Source organism: Cygnus olor, chromosome 5, assembly GCF_009769625.2.
Source record: "Cygnus olor isolate bCygOlo1 chromosome 5, bCygOlo1.pri.v2, whole genome shotgun sequence".
Lineage (NCBI taxonomy): Eukaryota > Metazoa > Chordata > Aves > Anseriformes > Anatidae > Cygnus > Cygnus olor.
The window spans coordinates 18,868,062-18,892,040 of NC_049173.1; the positions used below are offsets into that span (position 1 = coordinate 18,868,062).

Genomic DNA, 23,979 nt, shown 5'->3' on the forward strand with positions numbered 1-23,979 from the left:
AAGGCCATGCATCCAGTCTGCCATGGTCTTTATGTCATAAAAATACTGTTGTTTGCATGTCCACCTGGGACAAGAGTTGGGAACTGCATGGGTTGTAGATGTTGCCACCATGGTTCTGAATTGAAGGCTGATAGAAGAGCATTTTACAGGATTAGTGAGCCAAGGCAGCCATAAGGACCAACCGTATCCTGGGGTGCATCAAGCATGGTATTGCTAGCCTGTCGAGGGAAGGGATTTTCCCACTCTGCTCTGCACTGGTGCAGCCTCACCTTGGGCACTGTGTGCAGTTTTGGGTACCACAGTATAAGAAGGACATAAAACTGTTAGAGAGTGTCCGAAGGAAGGCCTCATGGCGGCCTGCAGCTCCCTCACGAGGGGAGTGGAGGGGCAGGCGCTGAGCTCTGCTCTCTGGGGACAGCGACAGGACCCAAGGGAACGGCATGGAGCTGGGACGGGGGGGGTCAGGCTGGGTGCTAGGAAAAGCTTCTTCACCCAGAGGGTGGCCGGGCACAGGGACAGGCTCCATTCAGAGCTTTTCCATTCAGAGAAACAGGCTTTCATTCAGAGATGAAACCATTGACTTTCTGAAAAAGTGCCTCTGAAGTTAAACAGATGTAGGTAGACCTGGCTACAGGACATAGTGACAATCCCAAACATAAGAAGATCCTGCCAGAAGAAGAAGAAATAGTTATCTTTCCTTCACTGGTGAGGTGAAAATTTAAAAAGAGATAAAACTAGACAAGTTGGTCTCTTAGGAGAATTGTTGGAAAGACAGAAGGAAGATTTTATTTTTATTCATTGTATCAATGAATACTCATTTCACTGTATACCATTTCAAGATTTTGAAAGTGAAATTTAATTTAACCTAAAGATCTGAAACTGTCTATAAAGTTATGGCCCCAGAAGTCTCCAGAGCAGCTTCTGTTGGTTGGGTAACTACTTGTGCTGCACTCAGAAATCAGGCTTCAGTGTGGTCTGGATATCTCCTCTCACAAGTCTCTCAGAAACCACTCAGAATCAAATTAGTATTATGTCTGTAATCTTGTACGTCTCTGAGGAAATCAGGTTATATTAATTTACTGAAATTCAACATGAATTTAGATTGTGATCATTGTATTCAAAGGTAAAGATGTAAGTTTTAGTCTAATAAACAACTTTAAAGGTCAAAAACACATTTTCCAAGTTACTTCAGCTTTATATTAAGAAGTTCTTCAGACAAGTATCTAATAAGGATAAAAATAACCCAAATAACAGGAAACATAAAAAAGGGAAAAAAAAAAACCCACCAGAAAAACAACGGAAAGTTGTTCTGTTGCTCTGGTATAAAAGAGGAACCTGCCCTATATGACATCATGTTCATCTTGTTATTGCAGGCGTGTGAGACTTCATGATGGTCAGCTTTAGAGACCAACCTCTGACAAAGCTCCCTTCAGTCCTGCTTGTGGATGTCATTGTGGTAAATGTGTCCTTTCTGACCCGGACAAAATATTAATGCCTAGTGAGCTTTTTTGTTTGCTTACGTTTTTCCCCTTTCTCCCCTTTCGCCCCCAGATTTGACATTTCCCTGAGTCAGTTGCTCAAGGTTACTTAGGCTAGCAACAAAGTTGTGAGGAAGTGAGCAGAGATTATTTTATAAATGTACTTCTGGATATATAAGGAAGAAAGGCAGAGCAATATAGAAGAATGAACTTGGGGAAAAGATAAAAGGAAAGAAAGAAGGGAATGGATATCAAGGACTATTGAAATGGGGGTAGAAGGGCACGGACTAACAGGAGCCTAATGCATCATATTGGATGGACTTGTACAACCTAACATTTAATTTCTTTCTTTGTTAAATTAAAAATGCAAGTATATGCATTAAGACTAGCAAAAGGAGAGTTGGTAGCGTACTTCAAGTCATTATTTATGTGTCAGTGGCCAGCGTGTATTAGCCTAATTTCTTGTTTTAGTTGCAGACATTTGGAATTATTTTAGAATATCACATTATTGAAATGACATTTTTTTTTTTTCATATGAATAATATAGCCTAGAATAAAAACACAAAGAAATAAAGCTAATAAATGCTGGGAATTTAATTCATTCCATACTGCTTCCTGAAACACATAAATCACCTTGAAATGAAGACCAGAATTGTTTAAAAAGATAGCTAATTAATGAATATTTTCTCTTTCAGGGTTGAGAAGATTCATAATTGTCACTGAAGTAATGAAAGAGGCTTGTGTAATTGTTCTGTCTGCTCCTTGTACAGAGGAAAAAAGAAAATCATGAATACGGCAAAATATAAAGGAATATTGATTGCAGTTACAAGGAGAAGAAAGTACTACCATCGAGTAAAAGCATAATGGAACTGGTGATCCAGCTAATAGAAGGAGCAGGCGTAATCCTTCTGGGATGCAGGTGTGGGGAATATGGAGCACCTGAAAATCTTTATTCTAATGTGAGCTCCTGGGGAAAGTAGGGAAGAACTGATACTGCTCTGGATATGAAGCTGGGTCCTACAGAGGCTGAGGGGATTTTGTGGAAGGATATGACCCTACTGCAGCAATTGGAAGGTCTGATCAGTGAGGAAACACACAGAGAAAAATTTTGTTTATTGTACTTCAGCACAGAGAACATCTGCAAATAAGCAGATAGCTGTAATATGGGTAAAGTGTGAATCTGTTTTAGGGGGTCATTCAGTAATGCAAAACCTGTTAGCGTAGTTTGAGGCTAACAATAAGAGAGTTGTTGCTTTGGGAGCTCATCTGCTATAAATGCCTGAGGAGAGGAGCTGGCTGATCACAGGGTGAGTATGAATGTCTATGGAAATGTTTTATACATGTTTCAGCAGATGGAGGGAAGCATTACAGCGCTGATGGAGCATGTGCTGATGGAGCATTGGAACTGGTGCCAGCCCCAGGAGGAGAGCTCAGCTAGGGCAGGTGGAAAAAAAAATAAGCTGGTGGAATGAGTATGGGAATGAGGTGTCCATCAAGCTAGAGACTGTAAGAGCTTGATTTGCTGAGCAATACAGATGCCTACTGCCTGTATGTGTGTGCACAGATGTATATTGCAATAAATATCAGAGAGGAAGGAGACAGAATTGAATAAAACTTTGTTACGAAGAAAAATAAGTATAAACAAGCTGTTAATAAATCTGGGCTGGTAGAAAGCTCATAACATGCAGTGATAGGTATTAAATTGTTTTTTTAAACTTCTAGTTCTGGGGTCTGATGAGTCATAGCCTAACACTTTGCAGGAGCTCAAGGCAGAGACTGAAAAAAACACAACAGCTCACCCCTTCTTCATGTAAACTCAGGTGCAGTGGCGAACCCTGTTCTCAGACTCCCTTTTCTTGTATGTAAGAAGCACATCTTTAAACTAGGATTTTTTCTGTTCTTGTCTAAGGCCTGACTAAACAGACCAAAATCGCCACCTAGTGAGGATAGACTCTCAGATCACTCATTTCAGACTTCTGCAAGTACAACTGAGACAATTGTCTCTGTGTAATTTTTTGCTATATTTCTTTGACTGAAAATGCTACATAACCTGTTCTGTGCAAGAACAAATTAAGTTTGCTGAGGTGCCAGGAAAATTGGCATTTTCTAGAAAGTATGTATCCAACCATAGGGATTACTAACATCTCTCTGTGCAATCACAGGTTGATTACTTGAATATCTTTGCAGCAAATTTACAGACATCCTGAGTGAAAAGCCACGCTCAGTGTCTGCATTGGATGTCTTAATGCTTCCTGCACATGCTGTGCTTCAAAGGGTCTCTGAGTTCTTGGTCCTAGTTTCTCTGAATGAAATACTAAAAATGAGTAAACTGCAAAATTGGCTAAAATTAGCAAGTTAGCAATTTCTTGCAAAGTCTTCCAGTTAAATCTACCTTGCAGGATTCTTGATGCTCATACTTTTGAGCCCTCTCCCTTTTCTGTTATTTTTATTCTGATGCCCTTTGTGGGTTACTTCCTGTTATTGCACAGAAATAAACTGAACATCAAGCTTCAAGACAAAACTCATAGCAAATCAGGTTCATCAAAGTGTCAAGATTTTATTAAGAATAATGACGTTTAAAACACAGTTATTTTGGACACCACCAGGATATTTAGGCATTTAAAATTAACATTTTCAAGACCCTACATGCAGTGATAAACATAAAACACAAGAAAAGGTAAGGGAAAATGCACATGGACCTCCAGATACAAGAGCTATGACTTTCAAATAACCACACGAAAAAATTCTGTGGAAATCATGAGTATAAATAGCGGTGAGACAAGAAGAATTATTTTTTTAAATAAATTTATTGCCCTTTACTTCCCTTGGTAGAGACAGAGTTATGATGGTCTCTGCTGACAAATAGTCCTGGATCTTTTTGAAATTGCTATGTCAGGCCTATCTAAAGTCAAATTCTGAATCTGCTAGCGATGTAGTAGGGATCAAAAAAATCTTCAGAACTGAAATTTTCCTTTCCAAAAGGAGCTAATTTTAAACTACTAAATGCTACTGCCTAAATTTATTTCCTGCTTTTCACAGAAATAAATCTTCTAAGTGCAAATGCTAGACTTTGTGAAGAAATGTGTTACTCAAACAGAACATTACAGGGGAATTAACAGGAGCTGCAGATTTCAGCACAACCTTAAATGTTGACTCACCAGGAATGCCTTCAGTATATGTTGCAGTACTTTACTACTTTTGTTATATTATGGGTTCCCATAGCGATATGTGGACTGGACTGACACACTACATTATGCACTAACAGCCATGCAGATGGGTAAGGAAGGTTGGCACTGCTCTTGTCAAAATAGCTGACCAGGAAATAGTCAACTTTATTTCACACGTTTCTGGTACTAACACTGCAACAAATATGAATGTGAATGCAATATTGATTTCCTGTACAACTTCTTGGTATGAAGCTTTCAGGTTGGTTATGCTATGCAGAACCCGTATGTTCTGAGCTGCCAGACAGCAATGTGTGCACATACACTCTGTGTCAGGAAAGCAAGCTAATTTCTGCCTGCATGGAGTTTCCATGAGTGTATCAGCAGTCATTGTTTGACCTTTTCTGAGTTCTGAGGAGGAGCAGAAAATTTAGTTTGCTGAAGGTATTTATTGTGTTGTAGACCATCAGGATAAGCAAAGAAATTGGGTGAAGCCATGTGTTTATTCTCTCATTCAATATTAATCTTAGGAATTGCTTCATAAATACTTGGCATAGTTGGAGATTCTGTTGCACTCTAAGTCTTAGGGTATTTTACTTTCCTTCTCATTCAGGAGTTCTTGGGTCTTCTAAGGTGAAAAGCTACCTCAGAAGATGAGTTTGCTGTAAACTAGCCCACTTTGTGAGATCCTGGAGCTGTCATACATGAGAGCTCTGTGAGATATCTGGTGCTTCAGACTAGGATACACGCAGGAACAGTGAGTTGTCAAGGGAAGGAAAGGGAAACAGGGAAAGAGCTGTGTCCCAAGGTCATTGGCTGTGTACCCTCACACCCAGTACACCTGTAGTATGTCTGGATGGGCTGCAGAAAGCTGAATTGGAAGAGCCCATAAGAGCTGTTGAACCAGGAGGGTGACCTGATGTGCATGCTGTACTGCTGTGGCTCAGTTTTGCATCTGGCATCAGTAGTCTGTTCAAGGGAATAGGAGGGAGAGGATATATTTAATTGGAGTTGTCATTTTCCAACCCAGCCTTTTTTCTTTATTCCCATTGGAGTGAAGCTGCTGATATATATAAGTTTGCCAGGAAAGATAATCTCATCAGTCAAGCCTGCTTGGCCTCATAAGTTCACCTGCTTTTAAGGATGTGAACCTAACCTGCCCACGTTGCCTTTACAGGATAAACTGCATTGTCCTCACAGTGTTTCCTCACACATGTAGTTAAATATGTGAAACAGAAGGCCACGTATCAACCTCTCCTTTAGACTGTGGCTTTCTGGATGTAGAACTTGCCATCATACCTGCAAAGGTATCAGAAGAAGAAAACTGAGGGGACAATTTTTCCAATAGCTTGATGTATCTGTAGGATAGGGCTAGGATCTCATTGGGCTGGGCACAAATAACTGTGATAAAGTGTTAGAAATTTAAAATTAGAATGTTCCTAGGTGCCATTCTTCATCTGGGGTGGGAAAAATAGCCATTACTTTGCATATCTGTTGTTAAAAAGGAGGAAGCTTTAAAAAAAAAAAAAAAAAAAAGACAAAAGTCATGGTTTTAAAAGTCAAAATAAAGCTTCAGCTGGGATTGAATATAGCACAGATTTGGGGATATTACCACCAGCCCTTGGAAAAGGACTGTGAAAGTCATTGCTTATGATAAATATCCTTCAGTATCTCGTCTGAAAGACAACGAGCTGCATCTAGATGATTTAAAGAGCCATAGCAAAAAAAAAAAACAACAAAAAACAACAACAAAAAAACCAGGGTGAGGCACGAGCTGCACCCCTATTTTATTTAATTGTTATATGAATATAAAACTAAATATGGTGTTTACTTGTATATTTATATGTGATTAGATACCAGGACAGTATCTGGGTGTGCTTTTACCCAATCCGTCACCATCTCAATTTTTCATCCAGCAACAGAATTTGCATTTACCAGGGGGATTAAAAAAAAAAAAAAAAAGGAAAGGGAAAAAAGGTGAAAAAAGAAAATAATCAATCTGTTGTCCCTTGTATTGAACCACTAACCAAGAGGTTGCCATAGCAATAATATTTCCAAAAATACTAAATTTGAAGTAACAGCTCATGAGAGCTACCTCAGTTTTTGTGAAACATGGTCTTTTTTATTTTTTAGGTTCTTGCACACTCCACTTAAGGGAGCTGGACATCTGTATCCTCTGTCACCAAAATATACAAAGTCAATTTAAAAAAAAAAAGGGGGGGGGGATAGAAAAGGGATTGACTTTTTTTTTTTTTTGGAGGGGGTGGTGTTTCATACCTCCCACCATTCTAGCATTTCCATTTTACATTAGCTATTATGATGAGATCATTATACGTAAGTGTGCACTCTGACCTTCAGTGAGAGGTGCTACAGAGACACGTTGTAGCTCTGATGTGTGCAGGCTGTAGTTCAGATGCAGCACGCGGTAGCTGAGCTGCCCTGGCACAGGTGAGGATCTAACTATTTTGATGCATGCTGATACAGCATCTTCTTTACTGTTTTCTGTTTTGTTTGCTTGTGTGTGTTTTGTTTGTTTATTTTTCTAAAAGTCTCAGTCCAGAAGAAAGCTTGCCTTTCTAGGATATTAAAAGATGTGAAATAGCTTGGTTACTTTTAATTCACTGTTGGACAGCCAAGAAGTCCCTATACCGTCTTAGACTAGCTTTTCATCAGTAACACAGATATTGTGGTGCAGCAATAGTAAAGGAAGAAAGAAACCTTTAGGATACACACCAGGAGTTTCCCTGCCATGCCCCACGCTCTTTATCAATGCCAGGCCATGGTTTGTCAGATGCAGGTACAGTGGAGCAGGTGGCACCGGGCAGGGGCAAGCTGCTGTCTTGCAGGGCTTTGGGACCATGAGGAGCTGCCATCTCATGGAACAAGGAAAACCCTGGCCATTAGCAGCACCCATCCCCTGGGTGCAGCAGTTTCTCCAGGACCCTGCTGTATGCAGGGCCACACTTCAATTCCCTTCCTTACAGCAGGACCAGTAACCCAGGCTTTTCCTCCTTGTGGCCTCGTTCTGCACAAGTGGCTGCTCTGCCTTTGAGGTCGTGCTGGTCCCAAATGCTCTAGTGCTCCCACCCGTTTACCCTCTCTGTGCTGAGTGGAGACAGGCAGCAAACAAGATGCAGCTTTACCATGTTAGAAAATGGAGAACTAGACCTATGACAACACTGAAGATACTGGTAAGTAATGTGAAAAGTGGCATGTGGCTAAACAATGGCATTGCACTCCTTTACTGGCATAAAAGTGAGAGTTTCTGAAGCTTGTCACTGGAGTAATTAGAATCATTTTAGTAACATTGTTCTCTGTGAATGGAAACAGGAAATGGAATATTTTAATCTCATAGCTCAAATTCACACTTCCTTCAATTTTCCCAGTTGCTCTGAAGTTAGACATGTTAAAGACGAGGAAAAAAAAAAAGACGACTTTCTGTTAGTCTTTGTTAGTCTACAACCATGTGAGTCAGGACTGACCCCAGTGACATTAAGAAAACAAAGCTGATGTGTAATTGCATCAGAAAAGACCAATGATGTGCATCGTGAGGCAGCTCATGGCTAATGTTCTAGGAAACACAGGTCAAATGAAGTCTAAAACTCCACCAGCAAGGTCTCCACGGTTCACTGAAAACTTCAAAGCTTAAGAAGCTGAGCTATATCTTTGCTGGACTACTGGGAGATGGATTCTGCTTTAAGTGAATTATTGACATGTAAACCCACCTCTGGTGTTCCTGTGCTGACAATATCATTTGGCACTGATATTTCATACCCTACAGGTATTAACTAAGTTACCATCATGGCCCTTTAATTAACCATATTCTTACTGTATAGATTGGGAAGTGAGATAGGAACTACAGTGTCTCACTGAGGAATGCATTTCTTCTTGCTATTAAATAGATCTTTGGATTTTTATAAACTCTTTTCTGTAACAAATGTTCTTGCTTTTGAAGTGGTTTCTGTGAATTTGCACCTGGTTTTTGTCTGCAGAGCTATTAGGAATACATATTCTACATATTCTACATGGAATATTTAGTAATATTATTACTAAATGCAGTATGCACAGCATGGGTTGGAGCCTTCATGAAGACATTTTTCACTGTGGAATTCTCTCCTATAATACTGTGTGATTCCAAAAAGAATATAGATGTCCATTTTCATACAGGAAATTTGGTCAAGCTGGGACAAACAAATTTGGAGAGAGAATGAAAAAGATTGCAAATTTTTAGCTATGTCAGAATAATGAGGTAAATACACAAATAACTGAAGTACAGGACATTGCAATCTCAGTTTCCTCATTTTACCAGAGGGCTGTTATTTCAACAGGTGAAGTGAGCATTTCAGAGCAGCCCTAAGGGATTAGGTACCTATGTTTTATCTTCGTAAAGTAGACACCTAATTTATCGGAGTTCCTTCAAGAAGCCTAGCCTGTGGGCCAGACGTCATTGTTTTCCTTTATCTGAAGTGGATCTTCAGTAAGGCAGGGACATACTATAAGAAATGATGCTACAAAAAACATCCACACACAAAAATAGAAGCTGACCCAAGCTAGGGCTTTCATGGGCAAAGGCAGAAAATTGAAATGTGTTAAATCTCAGGGCCAAATTTTTTGGAAATAAAGCTCTGTGCGCAGTGTCAGGGCCCTGAGTTTCCTTACAGACTGCAGCCTCTTCCCCTGCCTTCTTGGATTTGATTGCCTGTGTGGAGGCCAGCACTGATGTTGTGCTGCCATGCAACACAGGGCCAGGTGGGTGGGAGAGGAAGCTGGAAGGATTTTTGGTGGCGATCTCTCCTCCTTGGCACAGGAGCTGCTTGTAAGCTCAGGCACTTGCCCTGTGCCCTCACCTGAGACACATCTCGGGAACATGGTGCTTGGCCTTGTACTTTGATGATCCTGACCTTGACTTGTTTAGACAACCTTGACTTGTTGTCTTGGCTTCCTGGCTCAGCCTCAGACCTGCCTTATCACTATAGCACGTCCATGTGATTTGTCTGCTGATCGGACAGCTGTTGGCTGATGCTTGTTACCATCACCAGATCTGCTCTGCAAACCTTGCTTGGGTGCTGTGGGATTGCATGGCTTTTTGGTGAGGATACTGCCCTGCTCGCCTTGCGGTCATCCTCAGCTCCTGGTTACCTTGCAAAGCAGCCAGCTCTCACGGCTTCCTGACACACGGGTTAAATTTTACTCAGTTTTGTTGTTTAGCTTTAGCTTTCATTATCTTAGCTTTCGTTATGTTTCGTTATATATATCGTTATATATTTCGTTATCGTTATCCCCTATTAATTAAAAACAAAACAAAACAAAAACCACACAACAAGGAATTAACTTTCCAACCTTTTTGGCACATGAAAGGTCTAGAAATAAATCAAGTTCTTTTTTTTTCCGTGAAGTTAGTGAATCTTGGTTCTGCTTTTATTCCAGTGCAGCAGTGAAATTTCACATTCTATTGCAAAATACATTGTGTTCTTAGGTCAGCACAGGGACACGTCTGTGGTGAAGTAGTTTGTGCTGCTGTTCACGTACTTTTTGCTTCATAATATATAAAATGGAATTACAGAAAAGAAAAAAAAAAAAACACATGAAAACAAAATCCAGTAAAAGGATTAATGGAAACAAAGAAGGGAAGGGAACCTACTTTTTTAAAGAGGAAGGTAATAGCCAGAATAGTGACATATGTATTTATAAAAGTTCATAGGATCACAGGAGAATTCTGGTTGGAAGGGGCTTCAGGAAGTCTCTAGTTCAACCTTCTACTCCAAGCAAGGTCTTCTACGAGGCCTGACCAGGTTTTTCAAGCGCTTTGTCCAGTTGGGCCTTGAAAACCTGCAAGGACGGATGGTGCAAAACATCTTTGTACAACCTGCTCCACTGCTTGGCAGTCCTCATAGTTCAAAAATTTTTGCTTATATCGACTCTGACCCTTCTTGTTTTGAGTTATGTGCGTTTCTTGTCCTTCTGCTATGCACTGCTGTGAAAAGCTTGGCTCCGTCTTCTCAACGCTCTCCTTGCAGGTATTGTAAGGCTGATATTAGGACCTCCAAAGTCTTCTCTTCTCCAGGCTGAACAACTCCAATTTCCTCAGCCTCTCAAGTTCCCATCTCAGAATGTGAAATTGATTGAAAATATAAATAGACACAACCAGGAACTCATGAAAACAACAAAAGTGGCTCTTTGTAATGGAGAAATGAATAATTTCCATGCACAAATTTCAGTGGTGATTGTGATCACTGTGTGCTGGTCCTCCAAGTATAATGTCAGTCCTAGAATTGTGCAGAAAAGTGCTGGTCCAAATTCTTTCCATTACTTGTGCTGAAAAGTGCTGGTACAAATTCTTTCCATTGCAGACTTGCAGAGGGGGTTGTTTTTGATGGAAAGATTTTTTTTTTTTCTCTATGAAACTGGAAAACCACCAAAATCAAACATTCTTCCTGGAAACTGACCCAAAGTGAAAAGTTTATGAGGAGACAAAGAAAACCCCATAGTGTTTTGATTGTCTTTTCACAGGGATAGGTGCCCACCACTACCAGTGAATCACAGCAATAGCAGGGAGCTTGCATGTGACCAGATCCCTGTGTTAACAGCTCTACATTTGATTTGTGCTAATTTCAACCCTTTTAAAATTTGGGATCCTTTGCTGCCATTCTTATTAGCTATTGGTCCATTCTTGTTCTTTGTTGTTTTTTTTAGTATAGTTAGTTGGCTTGTTTGAATTTTTGTAAAATTGGCTGACTGAGAGCTCGGCCAATAACTAGCTGAAGCCTCCATCTGCAGTTATATAAGTGGATATAGACCTCCTTGCTCTGTTGACTCCATAAAAACAAACAAAAAAAACCACTCCAGATTACAGTCAAAATAAGCAAGACTAAAGACTAGTCTTTTGTGTTGTGGAGATGTGAAACCTCACCTTCCATTCCTTTCCTTTCCTCCTTGTGCATATTAGGAAAAATTTCATCTGACTTAAACCATCAGTGGCTAGAATCTGGTTCCTTATATACACTCTAAGTAATGAATCTTTAACTATCTGAAACCCAATACTCATATTGTAATGAAAAGACATGACATATAATTATACATTAGGACATTTTCCAAAGAAGATAAAAGTTAAGTCTCTGTCTACATGAGGTAAACAATTTTAAGAAGTGGCTAATGGGAGGGGTATGCTGAAGGAGAAGTTGAGCCATTACTGAAAGACAGGAATCTTCATAGCACCATCACATCAGAGAAAAGATTGAACATCCTCTCTCTGTCTGCTCCTTTGTCAATCATTTGAATGATCTGTGTTTGTGTGCGTTCTTTATTCATTTCTACCACAGATTTAAAAACAATCCTACATAAGGCTCCTTCACAGCTAAGCTTTAGGTTTTTATTAAAACAGGAAAACAAATGACTGGTTAAGAGGACTTCAGCCTTCCTCCAGCTGAGTACATGTATGCCCAGCACATGGACTAGCTAGCAATCTGAGACAGGAGGCAGTTGGGTGGGGAATCCTCAGTAATTTTTTCAGCGTGTCATGTTCACCTTTCTTGACTGTATGTTTGTTTGTTGATTTATGTACCACATCTGTTTTAAAGATACATGATGATGCTCCCTCAATTTCATTGACCCTGTAATAAGTTCTCGTTAGTTCCAGCTACTGGTTTCACTTAGATTAGTATACTTCTGGGGTATTTCCTAGGTATAGATGGCGGAAGAGTTCTCCTTTCTTTTTGCTTTATGTTATCCACTTTTTCTTTGACTATGCTCTTGCAGCTGTTTTTGAGAGAGTCTCCGTTTCACAGCACGTTCTGTAGGTGATATTGCTCTTTGTAGTAGAACTGCACAGAGTATGTTCTTCCACTTGGTTTCCCTCAGGCTTTCGTAGGTATAAGCAACACCTGAGCAAATTCAGAATGTCTGTTTGTGCAGTTTCACTCACAAAGCAGTAAAGAATCGGATCGGCAATGCAATTCAAACTTGTTAAGGCTTGTGTGATTCTGTAGATCTTATACATCAACTGCAAAAACTGGGGGTTAGTGGAGTACGGTTCCTTGATGCTACGAATAAACAATACAACATGATAAGGCGTGAAGCAAAGAATGAAAGTAACTGTGATATTCAATATAAGTTTCCTGATTTTTTTCTTTTCTTCATCTACTGTGGCTTGATTACACCTCACTGCTTGGTAGATTTTATGATAGCAAAACACAATGATTATCAAAGGAACCAGGTACCCTGAGCATATCCGGAGTAAATTTATCTGTGCCTGCCACAGTTCCAGGGGGTATTTATCATAACATAACGTATGATTAGTGGAATTGCAAGGATCACTGAATACGTCGTTGTTCATCAGTATGACAGAATTCAAGATGCCTTCCAGAAGCCAAACAATTATGCTGACAATCAGTGAAAATCTTCTTGTGCGCAAGTGCTGGAGCTTCAAGGGGTGAACTAATGCCAGGTATCTGTCGACAGAGATACAAGCAAGTAATGCAGTGCTAGTGTAGAAATTCATATACATAAGGAAGGCAGAAATTTGACAAAGTGTGGCAGAGAGCCTCCAGTTATCTCCATTCCAGGCATAATCAATCCACAGAGGCAGAATCACAGAGTACAAAAGGTCAGCCAGGGACAGACTGAAGAGGTAGACTGCTAACTCATTCTTTTTCCTCACTTGAATGCAAGACACATAGAGGGATATGCAGTTGATGGGAATACTGATGACTATCACAATGCTGTACACAAATGGAAACAAATACTTATCCAGGGTGTGATCATCATGGCACTTAGCAGTGTTGTTCATTGTCCACCCTGAGGAGTTTTGTGCTAATTCCAGCCCAGATGCAATAAAAATCCCTCTGTAGTCTGATGGGTGGTCATCTGTTAGTTCTTCAGGACCTGGTTGGTAAGATTCCACCTTTCTGTTGTCAAAAAGGAAAAATATCAGCTATAACATTTTTTGACTTCTTAGTGGTATTGTTTTTTTGAAGAAATAAATTGTCTTTGTAGGAGACCAAAAGTTTTAAACACTCCTGGATGGACATGTGCAGAGGAAGAACCCCAATGTCTAAGAAGGTCAAGGTCAGTCATATGCAAGCTTATACAGCAGAAGCAGTATGAGACACTTCCAGAGGGGTAGGGTGCTGGAATCAAAGGTCTCTCTTGTGAGAAAGTCAAAGAAGATCAGAAAGTGCACCGCAAATAATAAACAGGAGTGAAATAGGGTGCTGGCTATATGGCAGATTTCTTATCCCCAGTGCTTTCGTCTTCTTTAAAACAATGGAGAAACAAAGACAGGGATTCAGGTACTTCCACATGTTCGTATATGCCCTGAAGAGGAGAACATGGCTGATATGCATTCCTATTACTAATCACTCTCTTGCGACATCTGCACATTTCCCTAGTTCCCCACCCCTCCTTAGTATGTGATCCCCCAAGAGCTTGCCATCAATATTGCTATTCCAGCAAAGGTTACAGCGTATAACCTTCATGTGAAACCTGGCAAGCTACTGGATTTTTGCATGCACAGGAGAATCTGCCAGGCTTAATTCTCAAATCAGATGGAGACTCTCTGAGTACAATTTTTTATTTACAATTCTTTCCTCTAAGAAATTGTGGTTGCCTTGCATGAGTTTGTAAAATCATCAGCAATTAAGCTTGTCTTAGGCACTACAACAGCCATGTGGTCAACAGCTTTAACATGAAAATAGTAAAATGGCAGCCCTGAGTAAGAAATGGGACTGGAGGAGTTGGCTGCATAAGTTTTAGAAGCACTTAGAAAAGCTGACCTTTCAGTAAGAAAGGGTGTACTACCATAGCTATGAGACAATTGGTACTCACTGGTTACGTCACAGCTCTGACATTCAGTAATTCCCTTCTCCAGAGATCTAACCAAAAAATTCAGGAAACACAAGCATGGAGAATACTTGCTGTGGTCCAGCTCTGTTGCCAAATATACTGCTTCAGAGATCACCTCTAACAATTTATCTGTGGTTTGAGTCTAGACTGCCAGCAGAGGAGGTGAAGCGGTTGTAGAATGAGTAGGTTGCAAGATAGAACTGTCTACAACTGTTCTCACAAAGGAAACAGCTCAAACTGAAAGCAATTTATGGTACAGGGATTTTCCTATGTGGTGGGCAAACTCATTCTGCCCTTTATGGGTCTGATGCATGTGTGTGGAGGTTTGTGGGTTTGTCAGAGAAACCCATGTAAGTTTATTTACTGTTCAGAAGCTATTACATGGATCTCTCTTTTCTATAGAGAAACTTTCACTGATATTCAGGAAATAAAAAGGAGTAATGACATAAACAGTCAGGAAGCACACACTTCTTTTTACCAGCCACTGATTTATTGGCTCACTTTTCGCAGTTAGTCCTAAATTCATTCATGTGCTTGAAAGATAGCGAAAATTCTTGAGAAAGACTTCTCAGTTTGTTCCAGTGAGAAGCTTTACTTATATGATGACTAGTTGAAAAAAGCAGTGTCTATATGTAAGACAGACATAAGAAATATGCTTTTCAGTGTGGTTTATTAAAACCGCACAGTATATAGGGCATCATAGGCTCACCAATATAGGTAAGTATCACACATTAAACATCTAGCTCTAGAAATTGGATCCCAGCGTTTTGCTGGCCCAGTTCTCACCAACAGCAAAGCACATGTATGCAGACTGATGAGATAAGTAACAGATAAAATACATACCTCTTCTTTATATAATTTTTAGCATCTTTTTTCCTATAACAGGTCTAACAGGGAAATGTGCCCTTTCAGAAGCATGTATGTAATGCAGTAAGTGGATGAGGCAGTGTTTATACTAGGCGCATGACTGAGAAATTGGAATTCCTTCTCCTCCCCCACAAACTCTTTCTCCATTGTTAATTGACTTGCTATATTATAGACTCATCCTCCTTATAAGCTCCCGACTTGTCTTCATGTTACACACCACAGATCCTCCCACAGCTAGCTAAATCATCTCTTTCAGACCTAGGCACAGACCAACTAACTTACCTTTAACCTTCTCTTTTTAACTCACTGTTTCTAAAAGTTTTCCTCTCTTGATCTTACTGATCATAGGTAAACCACCTGTCTTTATATTGTAGTCATCTGAATAAACTGCATGTTCTTTAAGGCAAGACCTTGCTTTGCTCTTTTGCCACCTGTCTTAACATTTTAAGCTCTAACTGGATTATGGCAGGCTGGGACACTGAAGATGGGATTCAAAAAGAGAGCTAAGATGACGTGAAAGTTAACACCCCAGCAATATTTTCTGTCCTTCTTGTTCACAGGTCACTACACCCCATGGCTTTCTTTTATGTTCAACTACTATCATCAACAGTTTCTATGAACAAAGCTCAGAAGCCAGTCTGAAATTCCTCAGGTAATCCATGTCCTAGCTTTGATGACACATCGATGCTACTTATAGGAGGATATTCTTTCAGTGACAACGATAACAAAAAGTGTGTCATTCTGGCATGTATTGACCTATACTGAAGTGTGTCAAAGAGCCAGCAAATGAAGTAGGTCACAATGTATGTTGTAGTTTTTTGCACAGAAATAGAAAAGCAAAAAGCACTGTTTTGCATCTGATTATAACACATTTCGCTACAGTTATTTGGGGTCTTGTCTCAGAGGAATCTGTCCATACCATTCTTCCTTACACAGCACTTTTCTGGTAATTAGGACTATGTAATGCAAAATTATTTTTCTTACCTGAAAGCATGATCTGAAGCATTCCCATGTTTTTTCTCAGCTCCTGAGCGTACCTGCTAGTTTTCTTCAGGAAGATGGTATTGGCTTACAGACACCCTGAAACACAGTGTTTGGTAATTTTTCCCATTTACTGTTAGAATTTTTCTAAAAATCTATCAAGGAATTTCTGTTTAAAGATACTGTCTAATGGTTTGTCTTTCACGATTCAAACTGTCTGTGACTCAAATGTCTCCCCTTATTTTGTAGACTTGTTTTGGTATCAGAAGTGTACTAATGAAAAAAAAAATCCCTGTATATATTTCTCAACAGCCAATTCTCTTTTAGACAGATTATTCAATGATTATCGTTTTCCCAATCTCTTTATCATTTTGCTACAGAAAACCTGCTGTTAAGAGAACTCTGAAAAAATAAAATAACTAGCAGTAAGACATAATATTTAAGAAGTGGACTAGCAAATGTTATGCTTCAAGTAACATATGCAAACAAACCTGCAAATGAATGTGAATGTTACATAATGTATTTGTATTGATGCATTTCCACAGTATCTAATTTGGATTCAAAGAGAACTTTACACAGTCTCTGCATTTATGACATTTTGTAAGTAACAAAGTAAGCAAGCAACTATCCTTTCATAAGCACAAATACACAATGGATATTCCATACTCTTTTCTGTAAACAACTTTCTGAGGGGAGAACGGGGGAGTCTTTTTTATTTTTAAAATACAAGAATCCTACTACAGTTTGGGAAATTAGGAAAGATGGCGAAGACTGTAAGGATTTTGTGTTACTGACAGAGTTCAGTCACTAATTAGAAATATATAGAGATTAGCTAGAGTCACCAGCTTAATCTTGGAAGCATCCACAACCAATACATTTCCATTATATGTCCTCTATTTAAAATTCAAGTTCATAAAGGACAAGTTGCTGTACGCAATATGCATTATAATATAGTATATTTTTGCATGTACTTTGCCTAGTAGATAAGATTCAGGGGAAGAAAACATTATGTCTGCTAGATCTGCAGAGTAGCTGCTGTACCAGTGCTACTGTGTATCAGCCATAAGATGGAAGGACAGATGTGTTTTTGATTTTTTTTTTCTCTAAACAATTTCAACAGCAGATTGGTTTGTGTTCTTAAAATAAGTTATACAGCCAAGTTGATTTCCTCAAGTAGAGGGACAACCGATAGCTGGATCTTTTCTATAATGAGAAGATCTCAAAACCTTCTTAAAACCTTGTAATTCTGAAAACCTTCACAGTTTAGGAGAGTTGAAATATGTCCTCCAGTAACATGGTCTTTTTTTGCTTAAAATGAACAGCACTTTTTCATATACTACACTAAATTTTGCTCACAGCTCTCTGAGATTCTGTAGAAACTCAAGCAGGTCTAAAAGAGTTCAGCCTTTGAGATACACTTTATGGATTATTTTATAGAGCATAAACAAACTCATTAACATGAGCAAATAGAAAAAAAGTACCTTTTTTTTTTTTTTTTTAAGGATGTAGACCACACAGGTGAACGTTATTTTGCTATATCTTTCTGTGCCTCATGTTTTCCTCTAGGCATACAGAAAGATGATGTACAAAATATTCTCATGTACATGACACTTGGTATTCTAAGAAGCTACTTTTAGAACAGCTTGTTTTTCTGCTAAGTTTTAAGGATTGTGGATATTCACATAAATAACACTGAGTACCTTATTAATGTAATAACTTATTAAAAAACAATAATAGAAGAGCTATTGGAACCCTCTGTGAGGTCTGAGGCAATTTTACAATGAGAACAGGACAGCTCAGAATCCTGAAAACTCATACCCTTTTCTTCTCCATCCTTCCTCCCCTCTCCTAAGCAATAGGTATTATGGTCAAGGCAATACAACTAAAAGAATAAAACAAGCTGGTGTGTCTTTTCTAACTCATCCTTTCAATGTTGTTCGCCCTCTTGCCTCATGTTTTGCATGTGCTGGGGGTGAAATACTCCTCCCAGAGCAGTCTTTTCCAGCCTGTTTTGTGTCCCTTCTCCTTGTTGCATGATGTCAGCATCACATTAATGGAGAGACAGGGTAAGACCTGTACCACAACATTAATAGTCTATCTGCTAACTTATTGGATTTTGTACTCTTACCTAGACAGCCATGTGCTCCCGCGTAGCAGTTTTACTCCTATACCATCAGTAGTGCAACCAGACTCTGGTTCTGAGAAGAGAAACCACTTCATCAGATAAAGGAAAAGGAAGCTGCTCTTAGATACACAAATGATGCAACTCCTTACAAGCCTCTTAATTTTTTTCCACTTCCCCCCTTTAAAAAAAAAAAAAAAAAAAAAAAAAAAAAAACCTGCTCATTTAAACCCCCTGGGAAAAAGACAACACACTTATTAAGAAGTATAAAAAAAATATAAAACTATATAAACACAATATAAATATAAATCATAAAACAATATAAAAAAAAAAAAAACAAGATCGGTAAATCTAGCTATATTTTTGGTAAATTTACATAAGTTTTACTGAAAATATCGCCAAATCACAAAATTAAATGAGTAGAGTATATTACAAACCTCTTATTTAGGATACAACGCATCCTGAAGAGAAACCATTCCACAGAAATGGAACAGCTTTATTTGTATGTGTTCAAAACATAGAAGCTTTTTTGACCAGAAGACTTGGCACTTTCCGTTTCCAACAAATCTATCACAGAATCAAAGAAAAAATGATTAGAGAAAAACCCATAAAAATACATCATAAGGATTTTAGGAGCTTGTTCAAAAAGAGTTTAATTATTTTCAGGATCTTTGTTACTGTTTTTTTTTGTTTGCCTTCTGATGGGAGCAAGTTTGTGCATAGTGTTAGTTAACAGGGCATAACATAATTTCATGCACTTCAACAGTTTGCACATTTGTATATTTTTATATAAACTGAATGTGAGATTGTATGCTGCTTTCATGGGGGTGTTTCTTTTAACAGATAATTCAATTAGGGAAAAAAATGTTACATAGGCCCAGTTTCTCCTTTACCTCTTTGATCAGGACAATTTATTGTGTGCTCTGATTTGTCCATAAATATTGTTTAGAACGATTGATGTCTGCTTCTAAAAAACTGGGTACAATTTCACTTTAAATGTACATCTATTGTGTAATATAAAAACTGGCCTATTTGATGATTCAGATGCTAAGGAGAAATGAAAGAGATGGGCAAATTTAAAACCTCTCGAATCCTGACTTCTCTGAGAACAGTGCCAGGCAGCTCTATAATAACCACTGGATGCAGAGATTTGGTTCCTTTTTTTTTTTTTTTTTTCCAGACAGAGCATGACTTTTTTATCCACAGTTTTTTTCTACTGATTATCAAATCATTCTATACTTGCAGTCATTCCTTAACTGGTAACATAGCGCCCTCCAGCTTGGTGAAAATTAGGCTTTTCAGCACATAAGGCTGATGATAGGTTAGGTTAATTTCTAAAATAAATTTCAGTCAAGCCTTTATTTTCACTGAGAGAAAAGTCATCAGAAAAAGACCCGTTTTCTCACTTTTCACCTGTCTTTCCCTAACATAACATCTACTAAGAACAACTTCTGGTGGGCAGGTTCTGCTCCTATGTTGAGGATTCCTATATTTCACTGAAGAAAAAGCAACCTTTATCATTATTAGAAATTGAGAAATCTAGGTGAATTATTTCTAAACGTCTTCACTGAACAGTCAATATTGGGAATGAGGAATCAAAGAAAGCAAGAGTAGAGACAATGCATTTTATACATTTCTGGAAGTAAAGATACATGCAAAAAAATCAACTCTTGGCAATTCAATTTTTGATACAAGCAGCACTTTTTTTTTTGAGATCTGGATATACAGTATCTCAAATCACTCATCTCAGAACTACAGGTGCTTTTTGGGTTTGCAGAGACTGAAGTGCTACTAAGAAAGAAGAACTGAAATAGAAAAGCATCAACAGTGGAAAATTGTCTTATCTACAAAAGAAACAATGAATATTTTGTTTAAGTACTCAATAATTTTATTGCTTGTATTTGAGCTTACAAAAGGTTCAGATCACACATCGTATGATGGACAAAGACATAACGAAAAAAAAAAAAAGCACAAAATTTACAGGTAAAAGCCAGGTTGAGATTCCTAACCCTGAATAAAAGTCCTTATAGTCCCATTATCCTCTTCTTCCCACCAAAAAAGGTTTCAAATATATTATTCTTCACCAGATGAAAAGGGGAGGTGTTCAGCACATCATACGATAGAAGTATGAGTTTTGAAAGCTGACATTTTTGGGCTCCTATGAGTGAACAAGAGAATGAATTCCGCTTCAAAAGCCTTCTATCAAGAATAAATTGATATATCATTTTTTTTTTTTTTAAATCACCAAAATTAAACAGTTAATTTGTCATGATGGCAATACTTTCTGTATTTGCACACTCCAGAAGTGCAAAGGTGCACTGTCTGCCAGAACAAATGCAAATTAGGACTATGAGCATAATTCTACCTCTGCCACTGACTCACTGTAGCCTTGAGGAAGTCACTGTCCTTCTGCACGTAATAATGACATTGTATAGCTCATTTGGGTGTGAGCAGGTTCATTAGTTAATGCTTGATATTGCTGTAAAGTGCAAAATGTTATATGAGTGTTTGGTATTGTTATTAAAAAAAGAAATAAACAGGAAACATTAGTCAGGTAATGTCATCACTGAGACATTAGATTCCTCAATGACACGGACAATAGAGGCAGTGGCTCAATTAACAGCATTCTTTGTGGACAGAAACATGAAAAACCTGGGATTTCCTACAGCTCTAACACACTGTGTGCATGATGTCAGCCACTGCATCTCCCAGTGCCTCATTGCTCCTGAAACACAGAACATCTGCTCTCTAAAACACCAAGGTCAATGGTCAGAATGCTCTACTTTCAGGATTTTTATACAATAATCAAATAGATCTCCAGTCTCTTGACTACTTTCCATCTGAGCAGAATGCTTTCTGGATATGGATTCCAGCTAAAAACCCTGGCTTATCCTCATGGAAACTTTTGATGTATGTTATGTCACAATCCCAACTATTTGCCCATCAGCATATCCCACAAATTCTGCAAAACAGAAAGGGGCGCTCAGCCCTGCTCCTAGGAGTCAAAATGCAGTTTCAGCAGAGCCCTTTGGGGGTCCTGCTGTGGATCTAACTAGGGCCGACTAGGATTCCCATGGAAAACCCTGGGGTTGCCAGCACCCCTCTTCAGGGCACAGCCTCTCCCTGGGTGCCCCGCACCCCAGAGCCGCTCCCAGCCAAGCCACTCATTCTTGTGCAAAAGACCAAAGGTCTTTCTTGCGCCGTGCTGGAGTTTTTGCCTATAAAGTGCTTATGTTGCTTACAGTATGAGGGATGTGGTGGCAGCCCGAAGATGGGCTGAGGGCTGCACAAAGCCAGTCACAGCTACTGGTGGGCAGAAGCTGGTGAGGGCCTGGCAGTGAGAGATGTACTGAGATGCACTGGAGAAAGGATCCACTTGGTAGTGGATGACGGGCACTTTGGCGTCCATCTCGCGACTGGGCTGCTCTTGCTGCACGATGTGCAATTTCGCTTTGTTTTCACACACACAAAAAAGCCCGCACCCCCGTTATCACAACGCATCCTGAAATCCCCCTCCACATTCCCACACCCAAAATGGCTCCTCAACGGCTTCACTCATACTCAGCGCCCACACCCAGCATAGCAGCCCGCTTCCACACCGCGTAGGACGGTCCGTGCCCTTTGCCAAAATGGCAGCCACTAACTTCAACCCGGCCTTGCCCGGTACGGGCTGAAAACCCTTCCCCCGCTCTTTCCCTTTAGCAAAATGGCGGCGAAGCGCGCTCACGCCCCGCCCTCCGCAGGTGATTGCCAGGTTGCGAGGTCACGTGGTGGGCGGGGCGAGTCGCCGGGGGGCCGGGGCGGGGCGGAGCGGGGCGACCGGGATGGGGCTGGCAGGGATGGGGCGAGACGGGGTGGGACTGGCCGGGCTGGGATCAAGCGGGATGGGACCAGCCGGGATGGGGCCAGCCGGGCTTCCCCCGCGCTCTGCGGCTCTGCTCTGGGTTTGGCTCCTGCTCGGCTCCAGCTGGGGCCCGGGTCCCCCCGGGGTCGGTGCCGTTCCGCGTCCAACGGCCACCTACGTGCTGGACGCCGGCGGCGGGCTGGGCAGGCAGTTCGACGGCATCGGCGCTGTCAGCGGCGGAGGGGTGAGTGCTGCCCCGGGACCTTGGCGCGGGGGGACGGGGGAGGCCGGAGGGGGGCTGCGGGGACGGCAGTGGGGGGTCTGAGGGGCCCCTCGAGCTCTCGGTGCCTTTGGTACGGGGTGAGGCGAGGTGGGGGGCTCGGGGAGAGCAGGAGTGATGCTGCTGGGGAGCTGCGCTTTGCTTGCGGTAAGTCTGTGTCCCTGTTCTCCAAACTTTCTTCTTTGAAGTGTATCAGAGTACCAAGCACTTAAAATCTACAGAAATGTACTAGTGAGGGGTTAGAAAAACCTTGTTGTTTGTTCTTAGCAGAGCTCCTGATGCTATGTTCACTTCTGTAGTTTTATTAACTACGCGAAAGTGCCCAGGCTGAAAAATTGGGGTATATTTATGTATTTGAAAGCTAAGGTGTGTATATTTTCACTTTCTTTCTGTTTTAGGCCACGTCTAGGCTCCTTGTGAACTACCAAGAACCCTATCGCTCGCAGATTTTAGATTATCTGTTCAAGGTAAAGTCTGCTTCACTGCTATTCTGCATGAAATTAGGCATTATTATTTCTTATTGTTGAATGTTGGGACTCTATAGAGTATTCAGTATTACTTAGGGTTAGACAAACTCCATCTTATAAAGCATTTACTTCAAAGTTGATTTTTTGACTTGACACCTGAGCATTGTAGAAAAACAGAAAAAGTAACAGGTTGTGTTAGTAACTGCAAGTCGTAGATGGCTGTGTAGCTAAAAGAGTGGAATGGTCTAGCTCAGAGAGAGATTAGATCTGTTAGTGCTAGGTTGTATGCTAATTCACAGTGTAGTGAAACACTCATCCAGCTTTCTTTTTTGAAAAGGTCACTTAACTGTTTGCAAGATTAGTAATTATGAATGCAAAACTTACACATGTCAAATATTTTCTTCAGGCTTTATTTTTATTATGGTTTAACCTCGCATGTATTCTTGTGGGATAAATATTTTATTTATTTTTATTCTTCTTTCATAAAGAATGAGCTTCCTAGCTCTTCACAAGAGTTTTGATTCTGTGATGAAGAGCTAGGAGGCTCGTTCTTCTGGGACAAGAACAGAACCAGCAAGAGTAGTTGGTAGTCTAGTGTGTGAATTCTGAAACCAAAGGAAGGAGTTGCCTTCCTTCAGAATATGACATCTGTCAACATTATATATCTGATAGGTGCTAACTGTAATAATGTTGTTTTTATCAGAATCTTAAATTTTATTTGTTGTCCTTGACAGTCAGCATGTTATTCAGGAGCTTATTTCTTCAAATTATTAAAATTACTCTTTTTTTCCTGTTTTCAACATATTTTTATCATTCATTTGGGGCTAATGAGGGCTAAATTCATTTTGTGGCTAAAATGAATGGCGTAGTCGTTTGTTATGATTGTAGGAAGTGGGTCAGATGGTTTTGATTTGAGTACAGATAGATTCACAAAAT

General features: G+C 39.9%; 2 protein-coding genes and 1 long non-coding RNA gene across 5 annotated transcripts in view; 2 read left to right on the forward strand and 1 right to left on the reverse strand.

Moving 5' to 3' along the window:
* The window catches only part of LOC121070419, a 39,254-nt gene extending 22,934 nt beyond the window's left edge, over window positions 1-16,320 (forward strand). Inside the window, exon 3 of the long non-coding RNA XR_005820061.1 lies at window positions 15,910-16,320. This is a non-coding gene — a long non-coding RNA (uncharacterized LOC121070419). The remainder of the gene's footprint in view (window positions 1-15,909) is intronic.
* On the reverse strand, window positions 9,924-18,577 carry GPR65 (G protein-coupled receptor 65). Its single transcript, XM_040557552.1, has 3 exons — window positions 18,459-18,577; window positions 16,334-16,429; window positions 9,924-13,545 (listed from the first exon to the last, which is right to left on the reverse strand). The coding sequence occupies exon 3, from the start codon at window positions 13,425-13,427 to the stop codon at window positions 12,384-12,386; it is 1,044 nt and encodes a 347-aa protein (XP_040413486.1). The 5' UTR covers window positions 13,428-13,545; window positions 16,334-16,429; window positions 18,459-18,577; the 3' UTR covers window positions 9,924-12,383.
* Window positions 18,578-22,233: 3,656 nt separating this feature from the next.
* Window positions 22,234-23,979, forward strand: part of GALC (galactosylceramidase) — a 40,185-nt gene continuing 38,439 nt past the window's right edge. For 2 of the 3 annotated variants that reach the window (XM_040557548.1, XM_040557550.1), the window contains exons 1-2: window positions 22,239-22,540; window positions 22,975-23,043. In XM_040557548.1, the coding sequence (XP_040413482.1) occupies window positions 22,277-22,540; window positions 22,975-23,043 (333 nt within the window). In that variant the 5' untranslated portion in view covers window positions 22,239-22,276. Of the gene's footprint in view, window positions 22,541-22,974; window positions 23,044-23,979 lie in introns of all 3 variants that reach the window. The other variant, XM_040557549.1, reaches the window with a different exon arrangement.

Excerpts from the sequence above, each read along its gene's own strand:
- GPR65 (XM_040557552.1), bottom strand. The coding sequence starts at position 13,427 with ATGAACAACACTGCTAAGTGCCATGATGATCACACCCTGGATAAGTAT.